The following is a 19,171-nucleotide window of genomic DNA, read 5'->3' on the forward strand; positions in this document are numbered from 1 at the left end:
CCATAGGTTTCTCTTAGTTCTTGAGATGTTTAGATTCTTGAACAGTCAGTTGTACTGGTGGCTGGTTATAAAGCCATCTACCAGTGGTGCCTGTGCTTGTCTGTAGTTTGGAATAGTGCCCTGTTTGATATTTTGTTTTTTGATACAGTCCAAAAGGATTTGCTGGGATTCTGGTTGTGGCGTGTAGACCAATCCACTGTTTTCCTTCTAAACCAGTGGTGGGTTACAGGTCTTGGTAATCATTATGGAACCAGATTTTAAGCTTCTCCAGGTCACAGAATATGTCTTTGGTTTGCTTTTCCATATCAGGCCCAGCAAAAGGTCTCTGCAGTCTCAGCCTTCAACTGATCTTGAGGCAGGGGAGACTCTTCAGCTTTTGCAACTCAGAATGTCTTTCCACTGTCACAGAACTATTCTTATCGACACTGGAGCATGTAATAGCATTTGTTTAGATTTTTCCTTGAACAGTACTTGACCTCTGAGTTCCCCTGACTACATGTTCTCAAGCTATGGTATCTTTTGCACAGCTATCTTACAGTCCTTTCGCCGGGTAGAAGTCAGTAGGTAAGGGTGCTACTTTGCTTCCTGGGGTCATGGCATGTATAACCTGTTGAATCACGCAGTTCTAACAACCTGGGCATTCCTCTAGTGAGCAGTGTTGTGCATCTTTAAAGAGGCATTTTCAGTGTGAGAATCTACTGTGAGAACTTGTAAATCTTCAGTTTGAGGCAACGATAATCTAACTGCCAATTGGCAGTATAGTTTCCCCTAATTCTGAACCATGAGATCACAAATGAAGATATTTTTAGCACTTCTACTTTTCTCTTCCATGCTAAGACTTTCTTTTCCTAATCTTTGTCATTATAGACATGTGTGTATAGATGCAGTCTAGCGGATCTTAACATGGTGCTTATATCCTTTCAAGTTCCTAGCCATTGGTTTTGCTGATTCTGTGAAGGCAGCCTTCTGCATTGCCACTGTCTCAGCTGGAAGGCTAGGCAATGTCTAAGCTCTTGAAAGACTGCAAAGGAAAGCTGACTTCTTTCTGATGTAGCAAGGCCCAAAAGTTGCCATAATCTTCTGATGGCTGTTTGTTGCAAAGTCAGTGAGTCGAACGGGGGTAACTCCTGTTCCTTTACTAATTTACCACTTCCTAGGGAAGTGGTGGAGTCACACTCCCTGGAAGTGTTTTAGGAAAAAAAAATAAAAATGTGTAGATGAGGCCCTCAGTGTTACGGTTTAGTGGTGGACTTGGCAGTCCTGGGGTAATGGTTGGACTTGATGCTAGAGGTCTTTTCCAACATGGTTGATTCTGTGATTCTCGCCCTCGTGATCCCTCTCTCCCTCTGCCCCCTGTGGAGCTTGTAGCTTGAGTGTATTTACGGCCTACTGGTAATTGAGAAGTAGTTGTCTGCAGTATCCGTTATCCATACCTTTTTTTTTGTGTGGTTTTTTTTTTTTTTTTGTTAGACTTGTCTCTGGCTAGCAGCTTATGTATTGTCTGAAGTTACCCAGTGTAAAAATGGATGTGTGAGCTAGTCCTATGTCTTCAGTGACAGGACTTGTTGATATTTACAGCTTACAGGCCCATTTTGCTCACTTCATCTTGGTCCAGGTTACTGGATTGTGTTTTTGAGGAACTGAATGGGAGGGAGCGCTCTCTGAGCTATACATGATTGCAGGGCCAGAGTTGTTACTTCTCAGAATGATGGTCCTTGGGAGTGATGGAGAATGTGTCCTTGCACACCTGGAGATATACACAGATCTGAGATCTTGGGTTACTTTAACTGATATCTGTTGCATCACTACTTATCAAATGCTTCTGTTGAAAATACTATTTTCTGGTAGTCTGTTAGTGTCTTCTTTGCATATGTTTGTACCTGCCATGTTGTTTTGATGTCTTACCTAACTCGTGATTAGAGGTTTTCTTCTTTTCCCTTTCTTCGGGGTATCTCTCATGATTCACCCTTTGCCTTTCTGCTGTTGCTCAGAACTCAGAATATATCTTGTCATCATGGTTGGAAATTGTCATTTCTTAGCAGAGTGAAAGATCTTTAAATTAATCAAAGGTCCTACTTTCAACAGGAGGTTGGACCAGATGATCTTGCAATCCTTTCCAGCCATGGCTTTTTATGTGATTTTAACTCTTGTACTCCAGTTGAACCCTGAATCAAGAAGGCATCTGGTTTGAAGAGGAGGTTGCCTCTATATGCTGTTAAATTCTGCTTGTTGTCTTACCGATATCTTACTAATGTCTTCTAAGAGAACTGACAAATGTGCATGTAGAATTGCTTAAGTTTGTGCTTGAAAGAGTGTAGAAATCTCTTTCCTTAGCACTTGACATGCTTGTTTTAAGAAGAAATTTACCTGTCTGTCTTCCTAGCAGTGAGGTAATACTATAATACTAGGAGACTGTAAAATCTTGTTTGTCCTGAAGACTTTCTATATGTACTGAATTTGTTCTAGTTAGTTCATCTGTGCATGTATTTGTGTGTAGGGTTTGATTGGTGTGTTGTGTTGGACTTTTCTTGTGTTTGTTTGTTTTCGAAGAAGCACTTGTAATTCCTTAAGGTTCAATGCTTTCATGAATCTGAGTAATCCAGGATTTGCATGAACACAGCCAAAACCCATACACCTTACTGTACAGCATCTTACAGCTCACGGGACAGTATCTTTTTCCCTTGTTTGTGTGTAGAAATTTGCTGTCAGTAAGGAAGGAGGGATGATGAGAATTTGGGAGATGTAACAGGAAAGTTTTTCCAGAAATCTTCAGTATGTTGTTCTACCCACTCCCAAAGTTATTCCATGAACTATTATACAAGCAGAAGGGGCATGAGGCAGCTACACTGAAAATACAAGTTTCTGCCTGCATGGAGCTTTGACATGAAATTTCTGTTTGGGACTGAGGGCTGCAGTGGAAGAACTGGGCAAGTGGATAACTGTTCAATTTCAAGAGTACAGTGAGGAAGAATGTTGTGCCAAAGTCAGCTGCATGAGACTCAGCTTAAAGGAACTAACTGGTCTAAAAAGTCATCCTAATGTATTTGAGTCAGCTGGTGCAGTAGAAGTAATTGAATGAGTGGTTGCAAGTGCTTGCTTGCAAGTCAGGCAGATAGGTGTGTATGTTTGCAGGTAAATGAGGAGAACTTTGTGAGCAGTGAGCAAAAATGAGGTGTAGCTATGAGATCAGTTTTAATTTAAGTAATATAGGTCCAGACCAATTTACTAGTTACTAAACCATATGCACTAAGTTCTTCAGCTTACTTGCAATTAAAGTCTCAACTCTTAAATGCATTGTATCCTTATGTATTTACAATGTTGCTTCTACCTTAACTGACTACATTTATCACATATAGAGTTGGTCAAGTAAATTAATATTGTTTATATTGAAGTGAAGAAATATAAATTAGAAGTCTTAGACTTAATGTTTTCTAAAAAGTATGCTAAATTCTGTTCTGGCTGGCAAGATGTGCAACTTTCTGGAAGAAAATGTTCTGAACTTACCAGGCATATAAACATCCTCCTGTCTTTTCCTTCTTCCTCTGTTTTGCCTAATACTGACTTCAGGACAGTAAGTCTTTGCAATTTTGAAAAGCTGGATTGCTGCAGCAGCATTTAGAAAGGCACTTGTTTTTGGGGCCAAGGTAAAAAAGAGAAGTATAGTGACCAGTGTGCTTAGCTCAACTTTAAGCTTCTAATGGGTATTAAGAAGTATTATAGGCAGAGGTGCTAGGTATATCCTTAAATATTCAGGAAATTGGAGTGTAAAAGCCTAAGAGTTTCTTGTACTACCAAGACTCTTACTAAGAGCTGAAAAACACCTTCCAAAACCAAAAAACTGATACGCCCCCCCCAAACAAAAAAGTTCTAGAGCTCATCCATGTAGAGGATGAGGAATGCATTTTTCTTGTGAGAGGGTTCAATTCCATTTTTACAGGGGTTGTTACTGGTGTGTCTTGTTACACTGTTAGTGTCCCTAGAGCCTACTGGAGTTCTTCAGTTTACTTGCTCTCTTTTTCTCTCTGTATCCTACATTGCAACAGGCGATTCCTTCCCTGAAGGAATTCCCTGTAAACTGTGGTGATTTCAGTTAAGTAAAAGCCAATACAGGCTTGTTCTGTAGTTGTCTATTTCATGCTTTCAAGATGTGGAAAAGTGTCAGTCTCTTCCTATTGGCTTTCCCATGAGAAGAAAGGTAAAGGCTTCATGGCAAGTTGTGGAACCTCTCTAAATGATGTTAGCTATACATTAGCCATAGTGTTTGTAATAGGTCTGTAGAAATGAGCTCTAGTTCCTTTCCTGTACAGTAACAAAGAGCACTGTTAATGGTAGTCGAAGTTTTTACTGAAACTCAAGAATACTATGCAGTGTAATAACAATTATATGCCAGTGCTGTTAGATATTTTCAGAAGACGTGTTGTAGGTTTATTCAAAATGCTGGGTTTTAGAATTTATCCTCAATCAAAAGACTCTGTTTATGAGGACAGCATCAGTGGGCCAGTGCTTTGGCATCATTACAGCTAGGTATATGGAGTTGTGAAACATTAGCTAAAATGGCTTGTTTACAAAGCTTCATGCTAGAGGAGGACCTGAACTGAGAATTCGCAAATTGCAAAGTCTGTTGTCAACTGAAGCATGGAGGTCTGTACAGTTGTGCTTTTCTTGTTGGGAGTGTGGGAAAATGCCTGTAGTTGAGGAGATTGTCTTAAAATGTGACAGGGCTGCGCTGCCACATTCAGCTAATCTACTGGGTTGTGTGACTTCTTTGAGTTGAATTATCTAAAGAGGGGGAAGAATAAGCCAAGTGCTGGTAGTGAGGCTTGCAGGTGGAGGGACAAGTCTGAAAGAGAAAGTTCAAATTTAGGATCCTTGGGGCTCTTTTCTTGTTGTTGTAGCATGTGGAAGACAGTTGTGACCCACTGAAAAGTTGGTTGTTGTTTTTTGTTGTTTTTTTTTTGTTTTGTTTTTGTTTGTTTGCGCCCGCCCCCCCCACCAGAGTTTAAAAAACGAGGTACAAGTCTGGGTTTTTTGTTTTTTTTTTTTTGTTCCCCCCCCCCCCCCCACTAGACTAACTGGGCACATGGTATTGTGTGGCTTTATATACTTGCAGTGAGACTTAAGTTAATATTTTAATGTTAAAGGTCATAGCTGAATCATGAAGCAGCGTTATATTTAAAGGCAAACTGGGAGTCATATGGTTACGCGCTATACAATAAGAAATGCAGTTAAGTTGAGAGGTTTCAATAAAGAAGATAACTCTGGACATCATCTCAACTTGACAGATGCCTTACAGGATAAAACAGCTGCCATTTCATTCTTCTACACAGCTGAAAATATGACAACACACTGTGCTGAATAACTTCTAAGCACAGACCACTTAAAATGGCTGGCTGACCCAGACAGATAAATACTAAACTGAAGTTTCCCTAGACAGCACCAGAGCTGCTTGTGTGATGTTTTCTTCAACCTAACTCTCTTTGCGTTTGGTGGAGGAGCCCCTGTACTGGTGCTAGGTAGAAAGACATGTGACTGACCTAGCAGAGCTGTAGAGTGAGCACTGATTCTTTTGCAGCATGAAACCTGCTGGAATGCGCATTCCTACAGTCAGTACGAGGTGATACAATAGATAATGGCAACCATGCCGTAGTGTGACTGCTAGTTTGACATGAGGACCCAATTTCAGCCTCGGTTGGCCTTTGTAGAGGACACTAGTCCCTTCTTTCAGAAAATGCACAGAATGTGCCTGCTTGCTGGTGCTTATGAAGAGATGTTTGTTTTGGGGTGTGGGTTTGGTTTTTTTTTTCTCTCCATTTTGTGTTTGAATATAAAGAAGTAGAAAATGCATAATAGCATTTGAGTGTCTGTGATTGACTTCAGCTGGACCCCCTAGGTAGTGTTGGAACCTTGATCACCTTTCAGCATAGTTAATGCTAGGCTACTTGTCTTGCCATCTGTAGTGTACTCTGAAGAGAATGCTACCATTTGTGCTCTCCTCAACCTGACTAATCTGCCTGTACAAGCAAGCTGTCATAATTTCCAGCTATAGCAGGCTTTTTCCATTCCACTGTAAATCTTTTTGTGCTCTGAAGTATCAGAAGTTGTAGACTGAAGGTGTCATGCGTTACTGGAAAGCTGGTGGGAATATTTGCCATGAATAAGGAGTTAGGATAAGGAAAATAGTCACGAAGAGGGAAAGCTTAGCTTTTAAGGAGTAGGGTTTACAGCTTTCTGAACTTCCCAGACATCAAGACCTTTTAGTTGTGAGGTTTGTTGAACAACTCTATTTTGTGGGATTGTGTATTTTGTGCTCAACTTAGATTCTTTCAAGTTTCTAAGCATAAGGTAAAGACAGTGGTTTGCTAATCAATCCTACTTTAGGCTTTTGCTGTCTGCTGCTGTGTTGGACCTCTTAGTGGAAAGAACGTAAGAACTTTCAAAAGATGCTTTCGACTCCTGGGATTAGGATGGGGAGCGATACTGCCTAACTTTTATTCTTTGATTCCTGGAGCTTGTTTAAAATATTTCTGGAATGCTAACTGGGAGCTTTCAATACTAGGCCACATCATTACAGTGTAACAAGACTGGATCTGAGCTAGCAGAATCCTGATTACTATGTGTGCTGTGCAGGTGTCTTGATTGTCTGTATGTTCCTTTTGGCATTGTACTAGGTGTGTGAGATAATGGTTTGCGTAATACCAGTTTATGTCCTGGTTTCTTATGGCCTACAGTAAAATGGAATAATTTAGGATCCCCCTCCTCCCCTACCACTCCCTTATATTCCATTCTGTAAGGCTTTTTGAGAAGAATAAATATAGTGAAGTATTGTCTGGCTTTACTGACAATGCCAGGTCTTGAGAATTATTTTATTGGAGGCATTTAAATTTGAACTGAGCCTTAGTTATCTGCAGCTGAAATGTTTTAAACTTTTTCCTGGCAGACTTCTTGTTTACTGTGCTATAGATATAATGAATCAGCATATAGACTATTGTGTTCTTAAACTTGGGTTATTTTCCTTTTGCCTAAAAGTGAGGCTTGATCCTGAAAGACCTCTGTTTCTGATGCCTGCAGCTAGGTGTTATGTTAGTGTTCTATAAATAACTACCAAAATAATGTGTAGATCCCTAGCAGTCACAAAGCAATTCCGCAAGTAGTAATACCAAGCCATCACATTGATTTTTTTTTTAATTTTTTTTTATTTTTCTTTTTTTTTTTTTTTTTTTTTTTTTTTTTTTTTTTTTTTTTTTTTTTTTTTTTAGACTGTGTCACTCATTAATTCTTCTGACTCAAATACCTCTTCCCACTAACTAAGCTCTGGTGAGCAAGAACTTGCTTATATAGCTAAATCTCTTTTCCTGAATTACTATGTATCTTTACGCAAATGGAAGTTGAATAAATCTGTCTAGAGAAAGAAGCTGTTTTAAAAACAAACTAGTTACTTGTGTAATCTTTTGGATATTGCTGTTTATTCCTGAAACTGGCGTTGTAATCTCCCACAGTGAAGGTTAAAATGCTTAAATACTATTATTTTCTATCAGGCATTGAGTCTTACTAGTTGGTGTGTTTTTTACTTAGTGTGAACAGGCAGAGGTCATCTTAAATTGCAGTTGTCTCCTTCAAATAATTATAAAAGCCTGTGAGAAAAGCAGCATGTCATTATAGAATAGTTTGGGTTGGAAGGGACCTTTTAAAGGATATCTAGTCCAACAGATCATCTGTATGGTGTATATATATTGAGAACTGGTTGCTCTGTATTAAAGGTCTAAAGATTCTTGAGAAGGATCTTGATCCATGTGTCTTCACTAAAAATTGTTCAAAGGTTTTTGTCGTAAACAATATTTGCCTCTTGAGGAATGGCTGTGAGCTTCATGCCAAGTCTCTTATGACCTCTCTCTTGTCTTTCAGTGAATGATAGTGTCTAGAAAGGGTATGTCCCTTCAGGAGAGAGGTGCCAATGTCCAACCGGCCTAATAACAATCCAGGGGGGTCACTGCGACGTTCACAGAGGAACACTGCTGGGGCCCAGCCGCAAGACGACGCAGTAGGAGGAAGGTATGGCTATTGTGTGTGTGAGTGTGTTTTAATGTGTAAAAGCAAGATTGATGCTATTTAATAAAAGAATGATGTTTTCTATCCTCCATTCTAAGCACTGAAACTTGTTTAAAAACTTCTTGCCCCTGAAATGCTATCTGTACTGTCATTGCATGGGATGAAGACATGGATAACTTTGTCATGCATGTTGAGCTAGAGTAGTAGTAGTAGACCTATGGAGAATAAGTGTAACTGAGCTACATTCCGCAAATCACAGGTAGTAGTAAATTCCTTTTGCCTCTTCCTTCCCTGATAACAAAAAAAAAAGGGGGGGGAGAGAAGTCTGATATGTGTAATCTGAGGAAAAAAAAAAAAAGGTGTCTCTATTAGAGAAGACTGAATAACTGCCACCTCTCTGTTCCCTTGTACTTTATATTAATCCAGTGCAGCTTTTGAATAATTCAGGAACAAAAGGTTTGCCATCCTTTTAATACATTTGTGCTAGTGACCAAGAGGACCAAATTGTATATGTTCTGTAAGCAATGCCTCTACAATGCAGAACAAAGGTGATCCTTGAAACTTTTCTTTGGATGCTGGCTGTATAATATTGTTGTGTCCTTTAAAGAACTAAGAGTATTGATCTGACTGGAACTCCTATGGATAGGTCTTCCTTCAATTTTGTTATAATATTAATCTAATGAAAAAAGGTTATAGTATCATAGTAGGAAGCATCTGTCTATATTCTGCTTCCTCAGAGGTGTTACTGGTGCAGTCGTTCAAATATGTGTATCTTGGGGGTTTTTTTGTGTGTGTGGGTTTTTTTTTTTTTTCTTCTGTTTTTTGGGTATAAGAGTGTTAAAGTACTGCAGGTCAGTGGCACAAAATAAGATTTTTTTTTTTTACTATTAAGAAATCGGGCTATAATGTATAACGAAGACACGGTGTATTTCTTGCTAATACAAAGTCTGAGAACAAGGTCACTGTGGAATGGATGAAGGATGCTAGCTGTTCCTCTAAGGAACCTTGCAGGGAATAATTCAATCTGCAAAAGGCAGCTTCACTCTTTCTAAACCAATCTACTACTGCACAAGTGGAAAAGCAGATGATAAACACAAGACTTCTCTCCTGGGCTTCTGTAGCATAATGAGGAGGAAGTCGCTGCCCTGTGTAGCTGATTATTTTGCAAGCTAGAATTGTTTATAGAGAATACTCCTTCTTTAACTGAGACATAGTGACATGGTGAGCCCTTCATTCCATTCTATGTTATCTCTACATCTGAATGGGTGTTTAAGTTGGATATTGCCCTGTGAGCTCTTTCCATTTACACTGAATTTGACCTGAGATTAGTAATCCTCTTCCTAGAATAAAAAACTAGAGCCCAGTTATTTGGGCTTGGGGTGGGGATTGTTCTTCAGATATCTACTGTTTATTCAGATTTTACAGCAGAATGCCAGAGAGACCTCTACAGCGAGTCAAACAAATTGAAGAATTTTAGGGGTAGCACTGGTTTCTTTGCAAGAAAGTTACTCTTCTGGTATTTTGAGGTATTGTGATCTGTTACTTAAGCTATCACACAGTGATTCAATATGCAACTTGTCTTAAATGACTGGACCTCCTCAAATTTGCTGTGTGTGTCAGAATTCCATGAGCAAGAGTGTATTGTGCTCCTGAACTAGGACCTTTATCAGAACCAAAGCTCTTTGCTTAAGTGAAGAGGATGGAAGCTTACAGTTCTCTTTAACAATGCAGGCTCTGTAGAACAGGACCTTCCCTGATTTTTTTATCTCTGAACAAGCATTTTTGGCTGGCAAAGAATATAAAAGGCCTGCATAAAGCATGCTGGTTAATATAAACTTCATAATGAATTTGGTTTCTTTTACTGTCTTCTGTGTTTTCTCTTTAGTAAGCTGCTGGGCAGAAATGGCTATTGTGCAAGGAACAATGTAAGACAGATCTATCAGGTCCTTGAAAATGTTGTAGATTAAATGGAGAGAGACAGGCTCTTGATAACAGTTGCTCTGTCTCTGGTTGCCTGGCTGTAGACACAAACCTCAGGACTAATCCTTCCTCACATGAGGTGGCATAGTATGTTCTAGTTCTGCTATAGGAGCATAGGAGCATAGTACATAGGAGGGTTGAGAGTTCACAGCTTGATGTACCTTCTTCATTAAGCCTTTCTGTGCCCTGGTGATCGACACTGCTTTTTGGCTGCTACATTTGGGAGGGGAGGGAAGCAGGCAATAACCTCCCTTTCTCCTCCCTCCTCTTCAACCAAACACACCTTTTCTTACATTAGCTTTTTTGGAACACTTGGGACACTAACTTACTTCTAGTCTTTTTCACATTTGTCATCCATAAAGTTAAACTCTTCAATTTCAGCTGTAAATTAATTTAAACAGAATGAACAAACTGTGGAAAGAACAGTTTCAATAATATGCTTCTATTGTGCAAAAAACCCCTGTGGACTTAGGATGTATCTGTGTTAGTTTTTTAACTGGAATTGAGAATGTTCTTTTGAAGCGAATCTATCATCCTTACCTACTGTGTTTTGGCTAACATGAAATAGTCTTGAAGAACTTTGAATTGGAATCTTTCTGGATCAAAGTAAACTGGAAGTTGTGCTCTGTGAAAGCAGCTGCTGCATCCTGGTCACGTGTGGTTGAAGTCTGCTCTGCTTTGAAGTAGAAATCATTAAAATGTATAACTGGTGGACATTGGTCCTTAATGGCAGCTGTTTTGCTTTATGATTTTGTCCGTTGATCTGCACTACTTGTTAATGTGGTTGTACAGACAGTATGAGATTTTATTCAGTCACTTTACTAGATCCATGTGTTTCTTAACCCCAAACAAAACCGATATACAAACACACACTCAAAAGAAGAAAATCCCAACCCCACAAAAACCTAGTACTGTGTAGGGATAGGAGGTTGTTGCTTCATGCCTAAAATTAGCCACAAAGTTTATAAGCAAACTTAAGGGCCACACCTTCTGAAGTGTTGGAGAAGGTTACTTCATTTTGGTCAGAGATATGCAATCATATCCCTTCAAGCAAGGACAAGTTTCAGTACTGTCTGAACTTGTGTACTTGATTACATTTCTTCTTTGTATAAATAGCATTTCTAAATGCTGGAAATGCAACAGCTTTTTTCTTAAAGCTTTCTTGTGGCTAAGGTGCACGCACTTTCAAAATACAAAATAAGTGACAAAAAACTTAGTGTTTGTGCAGTTTGTCACTTGTACTGTAATTTCAGAGTGATGTGAAGTCAACTGTTCTAATGTAAGTGCATGGTTGTATAGTCAAATGGCTTTGCAATAGTCTTTGCTTTGCCTCTGTATCTTATGCTCCAAGTGGAGTGAACACTACGTTAGGCTTGGGTTGAGTAAGGTGTCAAAAAGTAAGGAGAGAGGCTGGAGGATGGTATCACTTCGAAGATGAAATGCTAATGCATGTCCTTCTATATGAAGTCTTTGACCCTTTTGCAGCTTAAAGGTCTTCTGTTAAAACTTCATCAGTTTAACTTGCTGGTTTGCTTGCCTGAAGACTTGGGAAATTCCAAACTCCTCTCTGGTCTAGTATGTAAAGCATAAATGCTTGTAATCTTCCTCCTGTGACATACTGTCAGATTTGGCTTAATGTGGAAGTGACAGTGCAAACCCTTTTTTGTCTAGGCTGGGTTTATTTAATCTCACCATAATAACATCAGTACTTGCAGTCAAAATGAGTGGGGAAAGCCCATGATGTGTGTTCTGCTGGAGTTTTACCAGCAGTTGCACACTCAACACAGTAACTTGATATGAGCTTTGAGTGCTTGATTTTTACATTTGCGTGGGTGTTTTGGGGTGATTTTTTTTGGTTTTGTTTTGTTGTTTGTGTGGTTTTTTTGTTGTTGGTTTTCGTGTTTTCTTTTTTTAAAGAGGCTCACAGATAGTGCAAGATGATTGTTGCAGCACAAATTGGAAGGGAACTTGGTATCTGTGATGTGTGCTTTTCTCTAATGGAAGCAAAGGGTGTGTTTGAAAACAGACTTATAACTGGTGAACTGTTTTCTCCCCCATATATGCACATAATCAAACTGGTCTTAGTGAAGTTGGACTAACGTGATTCTTCACTTCCTGTTGTCAGTACTGATGTTGAAATAACTTTGTGCTTTGGATGACTTTCTGCTCTTGTGGATATTACAGTTCTTAATGGCCTTACTACCAGATTGCAAAGTATTCAGTGTTATCCTTCTAATTACAGTTACAGTTATGATGGCACCTTCCTAATTGTACAGCATAAACTCTTGTCTGAACTATCACTTCCAGCACTTTCCACTGAAGGATGACTGTTTGCAGGTTTGTAAAGAAGCAGTAATAATGCTAAAGCATCCCTTTGCAGCAGTAAACCACAGAAGAGTGGGAAGCAGATGCATTAATGAGAGCACTCTTTTCTTGGGGGCAGGAGGAGGGGGTGGAAGGTACTTACTGTCACTTTTTAAACTCTGTATCTACATTGTCACCATGTGTGTTGAAGAATTGTGCCTTTGTGGCTTAAGTTCCCAGTGATGCCATAGTATTTACTTTGAATGGGAGCAATTTGGAAGCTATATTGTGAGGCACACAGTAAGTTCTTTTCTGAAAGTGGTACAGTTGACTACTCCTTTCAATTGTGAGCAATGTTTCAGTGTATTGATATGGAGTAATGGAAGTGGTCTTATGTACTAGAACTACTTCCTACTGCTGCAAACTTTTTAAATATTTTAGTGGCATGAAATGACAGTGGCACTTATTTTTTTAATATGCATATTGTCACTTCTGAAATCTTTAGGAACAGTATCTCAGTAGGATATTTGACATAAATGACTGCTATGCTGTTGCAGTTGTGTATGAAAGTATGATAACATATAAAAATCCTAAGTTTTCAGAATTTCAGTTTTGTGCATTTGAGATAGAAGGCAAAAATCTTTAACTGGAGAGAGAATATAAGTTATAAGCAGAATCTCAAAACCACTTTGGACTGTCCTTTTCCAAATGATAAACCAATGATGGACTCTTCATTAGGGACTCTAGTGGTAGGACAAGGGGTAATGGTTTAAACTTAAACAGGGGAAGCTTAGGTTGGATGTAAGGAAGAAGTTCTTCACAGTGAGGGTGGTGAGGCACTGGAATGGGTTGCCCAAGGAGGGTGTGAATGCTCCAAGCCTGGAGGTGTTCAAGGCCAGGCTGGACAGAGCCTTGGGCGACATAGTTTAGTGTGTGGTGTCCCTGCTCATGGCAGGGGGGTTGGAACTAGATGATCTCAAGGTCCTTTCCAACCCTAACAATTCTATGATAAGAATGTTTTTGTCACTTATACTGCTTATCTTCTAAACAAGATTTGGTTTTGGACTAGTCTTGATAATATGATAATGTTAACATCCTAACTGAGACTTGTGCATAAACTAAATTTAATGTTTGGGTCTATGGATAAGACAAGTGAACTGTTTCTGAGGAGAGAAAGTAGGGCTTTTTGCACAGCCTACTTCATGCGTGCTATTGCCTTTTTTAAAATCCTGCATTTTACAGAAGTAAAAGGGTGTTCAGTTTTGTAGACTTCGTGTTTGGAAACATTTAATACCTCAGCTGCTGAGGAGCATGACTTAGATGAAACACTTCATTTATTAACAAACTTCAAAAGGTATGGTTTTTTTAATATGCATTGAGTAACTCTTTGAGGACAGGTTTTAGTTAGCTCTTTATTATGGTTTTGCTAAGGAAGGCTAAGGGCTGTTTATATAAACACTGCAAACTAAATGGTGGGTCACTTGTCAACTTAGGTATGCGTGTTACTCTAAACTGACTGTGAATTAAATTGTGTATCAGCAGACAGCTTTGTCCAGTTGAGTGAAACCTTGGGATGGTTTATGAAACTGTCTTTAAGTTGCGGGGAAAACCCCCCAGAAAAACAACCAAACCAAAGCATAAAAAAGAAGGGGGTGGGGAGGGGAGAAGGGAAGGAAATAAAGAAGGAAAAAAAAGCAAACAAAAAACCCCAAAGCAACAATTGAAGGTGCAGCCTAGTACTCAGTCTTCCTGTACCTGCCCCTGCAACTTGAAATGGACAAACTCAAGCTCTTAAATACTTACCATTTTTCATCAATATTGAGGAGCAGCCTCTCAAAATGCTTGATGCTGGAATATTGGTTTAAGTGAAGCTTCTGAATGAATGATACATTAATGGAAAAGAATAAAGAGCTTGTAAGTAGGTAAGTTATGAGTTAAAAGCCTTGAATTATGGCCTAAAGTACAGGTAGATTATAATCTTGAACAAGAATCAATCTTCTGACTGCTCATGTACCTTTCATAGCACTTAGTTCTGCAAGCGTTACTCCTTTTGTTTCTTGCTCAAGTATTCTAGCTATCTTTGTTTGTAAGTTAACTTTTAACAAAACCTTAAGCAAGCTGTCACAGCCTTAATATAAACTGGGACAATGATACTTGTTGGTTGAAGTTCTTTTAACTTAATCCTGCAGTCTCTCCAAACCGTCAGTCTGCTTGTCGTCAGTCATGTAAATCTTGGAGAAGGGGAGTTAATGTCATGCTCCTTTTAACAGATATGCTACTGCACGCAGATTTGCTCGTCTTCTATACCTTCTTTTTGCAACACATGCAAGTGAATCATTAAACTCAAGAGAAGTGAGACTACAATAGGTTTTTAAAAATTAAATAATAATAAACAAATCCTCATCACTATTGACTCCCTATTTATGTTTCTAGTGTAACCTTTCTGCTCTGGCTGTGTTATTTCTGTGGTTAGTTTGATGAATAAAGAAAATAAAATAAACACAACCTGCATGATAGAGTGTTTGCAGTCCCTAGGACATGGTTGTAGTTGTCTTGGTCCACATAAATTGGACAATGGTATGAAAGCATGTTTGTAAAGCTTGTAAGAACCTGAAGGGGGAATAAAGGTGAAAGGGGGGAAGCCTGGAACAAGTGGAAACTCTTCAGTGCCTGATTTTAATACTTGATGTTTTGATGTATTCCTTTAGCCATATTTTAGTTGAAAAGTTCTTAAATTATTTGTGTGATTACTTAAAGCATGAAGTTGAATACAGTTCTAATTAAAGCAAACCAAAAATCTTTAAGTGAAAATAACCTTTAAAAATATACTTCAGAATAAATGAACCCTGATTGATTAGCTTACATGAAAAATGAGATTCCTGCCAAGTGTAAATTATGTAACAACTTCTGTTACTCCCATAATAAAAACATTTCAAGGGGAAAATTACATTTCACGCCTTAATCTTTTGTTGGGAAAAGGGAAATCCAAACACTCAGGATTAGATGAAAGGTTCCCAAGTTTACCTTGGAGTTTCCTATTGTGAGCTAGAGATCTGTTTTGTTTCACTTGCTTTTGATAGTAAAAATTATTTCTTCTATTATAAGAAATAAAAACAGATTACTTGAGTAATTTGCAGAAGATGCTGTTAATCTTTTCAGATTGTTATGCTCTTAGATTTATTTTTTTGTAGTTTAAGCCCAGCTGGTAACTCAGAACCACGCAGCTGCTCGCTCACTCCCCTTCCCTCCTCCCTGGGTGGGATAGGGAGGAGAATTGTAAAAATGTAAAACCTGTGGGCTGAGATAAGAGCAGCTTAATAACTAAAGCACAAAACTACTACTGCTACTAATAATGATAAGGGAAATAACAAGGGGGAAGAATATCAAACTAAAAGGGGAAAGGAGGAAGGAAAAACAAACCCAGTAAACACTAGTGATGCACAATGCAACTGCTTACCACCTGCTGACTGATAATCTGGCCTGACCTGAGCAGTGATCTGGGCCTTCCCACCATTTTATATGCTGGGAATAATGCTATGTGGTATGGAGTATATCTTGGGCTAGTTTGGGTCAGGTGTCCTGGCTGTGCTCCCTCCTGCTTTCTTATGCCTTTCCTCACTGGCAGAGCATTAGAGTCCTTGATCAGGGTAAGTGCTACAGAGCTACAACTAAAATGTGGGTGTGTCATCAGCATTATTCTCAGGCTAAAGGCAAAACACAGCACTGTAGCAGCTACTAGGAAGAAAATTAACGCTATCCCAGCTGAAACCAGGAAGACACCTTGTCCAGGTGCATTCATGTTTGAGTAACTGAATAAGAATACTTTGAAAGTAAAACAGAGGAAGGAAAGTTACCAAGAGAAACAATCATATTACTGAAGTTTTACTATTTTGACTCTTAAGGAAATTATCATGTGATTATCACTTAGGTTAGATGTGGTACTTTTTTCCTACTAAAGTTTGTGTTGAAATCCGTAAGAGGATGGTGAAACTTTCTGGTCAGTAGCAGGCTTAGCTCAACCTTTGCTGCTAGATTTGTCATTTGGTTGGAAGAAGGTATGGAAGCTTGTGAAACTTCTCTACATCTTCCACTTACTCTTTTGGTCTCAAATTTTTGGTGTTTGGGGGCATGGGTTGTAGAAAGCACTTAAATCTGAAGTCTGCATTTCTCCCCTTCTCTTGTATGGTTCAAAGATGTTTGCATAGCTCAACTCAAAGGACTAGATAGCCTAGATTAATAGCATATAAGCGATGGTTCTTTGAAACATTGCTTCTTCCAGCATTAATGGTGGGCTGGTTGGAGGTCTCATGAAGGTTAGTGGGATATAAGCAGTAGAGTTCTCCTGGTGACAGCTGAGTCTAAAGAATGTTTTATCTGGGGAAGTAGAAATGAGATGTCTCTTGCCTTAGCAATTATTTATACTATGCTGTTTCAAATGCTCATGAGAGCTGTCTCTTCTGAGTCTTGCAGGTGGTAATTCTGATTGGTTTTGAAAGTAGATATGGAATATGTGAAGCTGTAACTTAAGTCTTAAATTTTATCTATGGTATGTTATGATCTTTGCTCTCCAGTGAGAGCTTATGCAGTAAACTATTTTTTAAACTATTTTTTGCATGCATCTGAAAGCGGCTTGGAATACCTCTTGTAGCTTACTTGTATGAAACTTATTCTTTCTCTGACATCACAGGTTTCCTCTCATCTGACTGCCTTCATTGGTAGAATGCATTTCTTCATTCCTCTTTGGCTGTTACCAGGGAGCTTTTGATCCTTTGAACTAGTGGATCTGCAGTCAGAAAATAATTGGCAAGGTTGAGCTTTCCTACTAAGTGAACTGGTTGCATTCCCATTTGAGCATTTGACTTTCTTAAACTGAAGAACAAAGAGAGAAACTTATAAACACTCTAACTGGATAGTCTTAATGTATGGAATCTTGAGGTTGATGAGTATTTGTTTCTGAGAAAAGGTATTTGACAGGTGCTCTAGTTTTGTGCCTTACTGTGCTAACTTCTAATGGTCAGTAATCTCACACACCAGAAAATGTCGAATTTATCTACGCAGCTCAGGTGTAAGAAGATGTTTTATTAATTTAAAATGGCTAAATAATTGTTTGCTTTACAAAACAGTTGTGCTGGTGGTGATTTATAACTGCTCCAGGTGATTCTTTTGAAATATTGCTTTAATGTTAGGGGTTGATATGGAAAGGGTTGAAGCTGTAAACTAACATTTTTAAGTGGTCCAGAAAAATAAATAATTCCACCTACAGGTTTGTATCTATATCTTGGAATCCTGATAGCTTTCTGTTTTGACTTTCTACTGACAGGTCACATTTAGGGCAGGCAAAACATAAGGCACATAGCCCTCCTGAGAGTAGAAAATCTATTTCAAAGACACCCAAAGTGCAGTCTAATACTACTTCTGAGCAGTCCAAGGGACACTTTTCTAAAAGGTAATTGTGCTTCATATTTGTATGTTAACCAGTGTTCTTTGCGCTTCACAACTGTGTATAATATATCTAGTCATACAGAGTTCATATAAAATGTATGACTAACAGATTTAAACTAATCTAGGTGTTGCATTCAGTGGATATATTTCAGTGTTTCACATTCTGTTTGTGTTTTGTTTTTCTTATTCACCAACTAAGCATTCCATCAGTGATGGGGAGGAAATGATTTCTGCATAACTAGTCTTGGTATACTTGCAAGGTCTTTCTCCCCTTTCCCTGTTTCGTGTTGGGGAAGATTGCTCAAGTTTGAGCAATGTCCAACATAAATTGACACATTTGATAATCTGAAGTATGCCTGTGTTCAGGATAATCATCTTGATTGTGCTTTGTCTGCTCTTAGTACACTTCTGTATACAGACTGGAATAGTTTTCTATCATATAAAAGAGAATTTTGCCGTTTTTGTATGTGATTCATTACCTCAATTTCAAGATTGCTGAGAAACTATCCTTTCATTAAGAGACTTCCTTGAACTAGAATACAGTTATGACTAGTTATGCATTACTGAATGTTCCTTACTCTCTTGTGGAATTTGCATTCTCAAACATTCAGCTAATAGCTTCATGGCTTTTTTTTCTTTTTTTCCCAATTGGTTTGCCATATCTATAAAAACAAAAGCAGATACTAAAATCTGTCCAAGCTGCCTCATACCTTTCTCAGGAAAAAAAAAAAAATAAAGAATCAGTGTACTGTTTCTTATGTTGCAATTTATTTTGGTTCTCATGGTAGCAAAGGTTTGCAATGTGACTGTTCTTTTATAAGCATGGTTTGGTTTGGTTTTTTTTTTTTTTTTTTTTGTTTCAGTATAAGCTTAATCAACAGTGTTTCTTATCTGTGCTTTCCTTGATTAATAGAGAATGCTGACATTTATCTTGCAAAACTGTTGCAACTGTGAGGTTTTTTGAGTTCAACACTAACACTGTTCCTGCTTACTTCTACAGAGGCTGTAGTTCATCTGCTGGCTTAATACCACAACAAGAAGATCCGGAGAGAGTCAGTACTGCAGAAAAGCAAAAAACGGGGCAAGTGCCTAAGAAAGACAATTCTCGAGGAGTTAAACGCAGTGCTAGTCCAGATTACAGGAGGACCAATTCTCCTAGCTCTGCTAAAAAACCCAAAGCACTTCAACACAGTGAAACTTCCTTGGAAACTAGTAAGCCACATACTAAATCTAAGAGAAGGCACTTAGACCAAGAACAGCCAAAGTCTGCACAATTGCCATCAACAAGCAAGGCTCACACCAGGAAGGGTGGAGCTGCTGGTAGCTCCCGAAGTCAGAAAAGGAAAAGAACAGAGGATCTGTCTTGTATAAAGAGTGGTTCAGAAGCTGAATCAAATGG

General features: G+C 38.6%; 1 protein-coding gene across 1 annotated transcript in view; it reads left to right on the plus strand.

The window, feature by feature from the left end:
• Positions 1-19,171, plus strand: part of TRIP12 (thyroid hormone receptor interactor 12) — a gene marked incomplete at its 3' end in the record, with an annotated part of 68,351 nt that overhangs the window by 16,914 nt on the left and 32,266 nt on the right. Inside the window, exons 2-4 of the mRNA XM_010021242.1 lie at positions 7,903-8,049; positions 17,651-17,776; positions 18,773-19,171. The exon at positions 18,773-19,171 is cut by the window's right edge and continues 422 nt beyond it. Coding sequence (XP_010019544.1) covers positions 7,952-8,049; positions 17,651-17,776; positions 18,773-19,171 — 623 coding nt within the window. The remainder of the gene's footprint in view (positions 1-7,902; positions 8,050-17,650; positions 17,777-18,772) is intronic.

The sequence above is a fragment of the Nestor notabilis genome, unplaced genomic scaffold, assembly GCF_000696875.1.
Source record: "Nestor notabilis isolate BGI_N333 unplaced genomic scaffold, ASM69687v1 scaffold659, whole genome shotgun sequence".
In the NCBI taxonomy this organism is placed as follows: Eukaryota; Metazoa; Chordata; class Aves; order Psittaciformes; family Psittacidae; genus Nestor; species Nestor notabilis.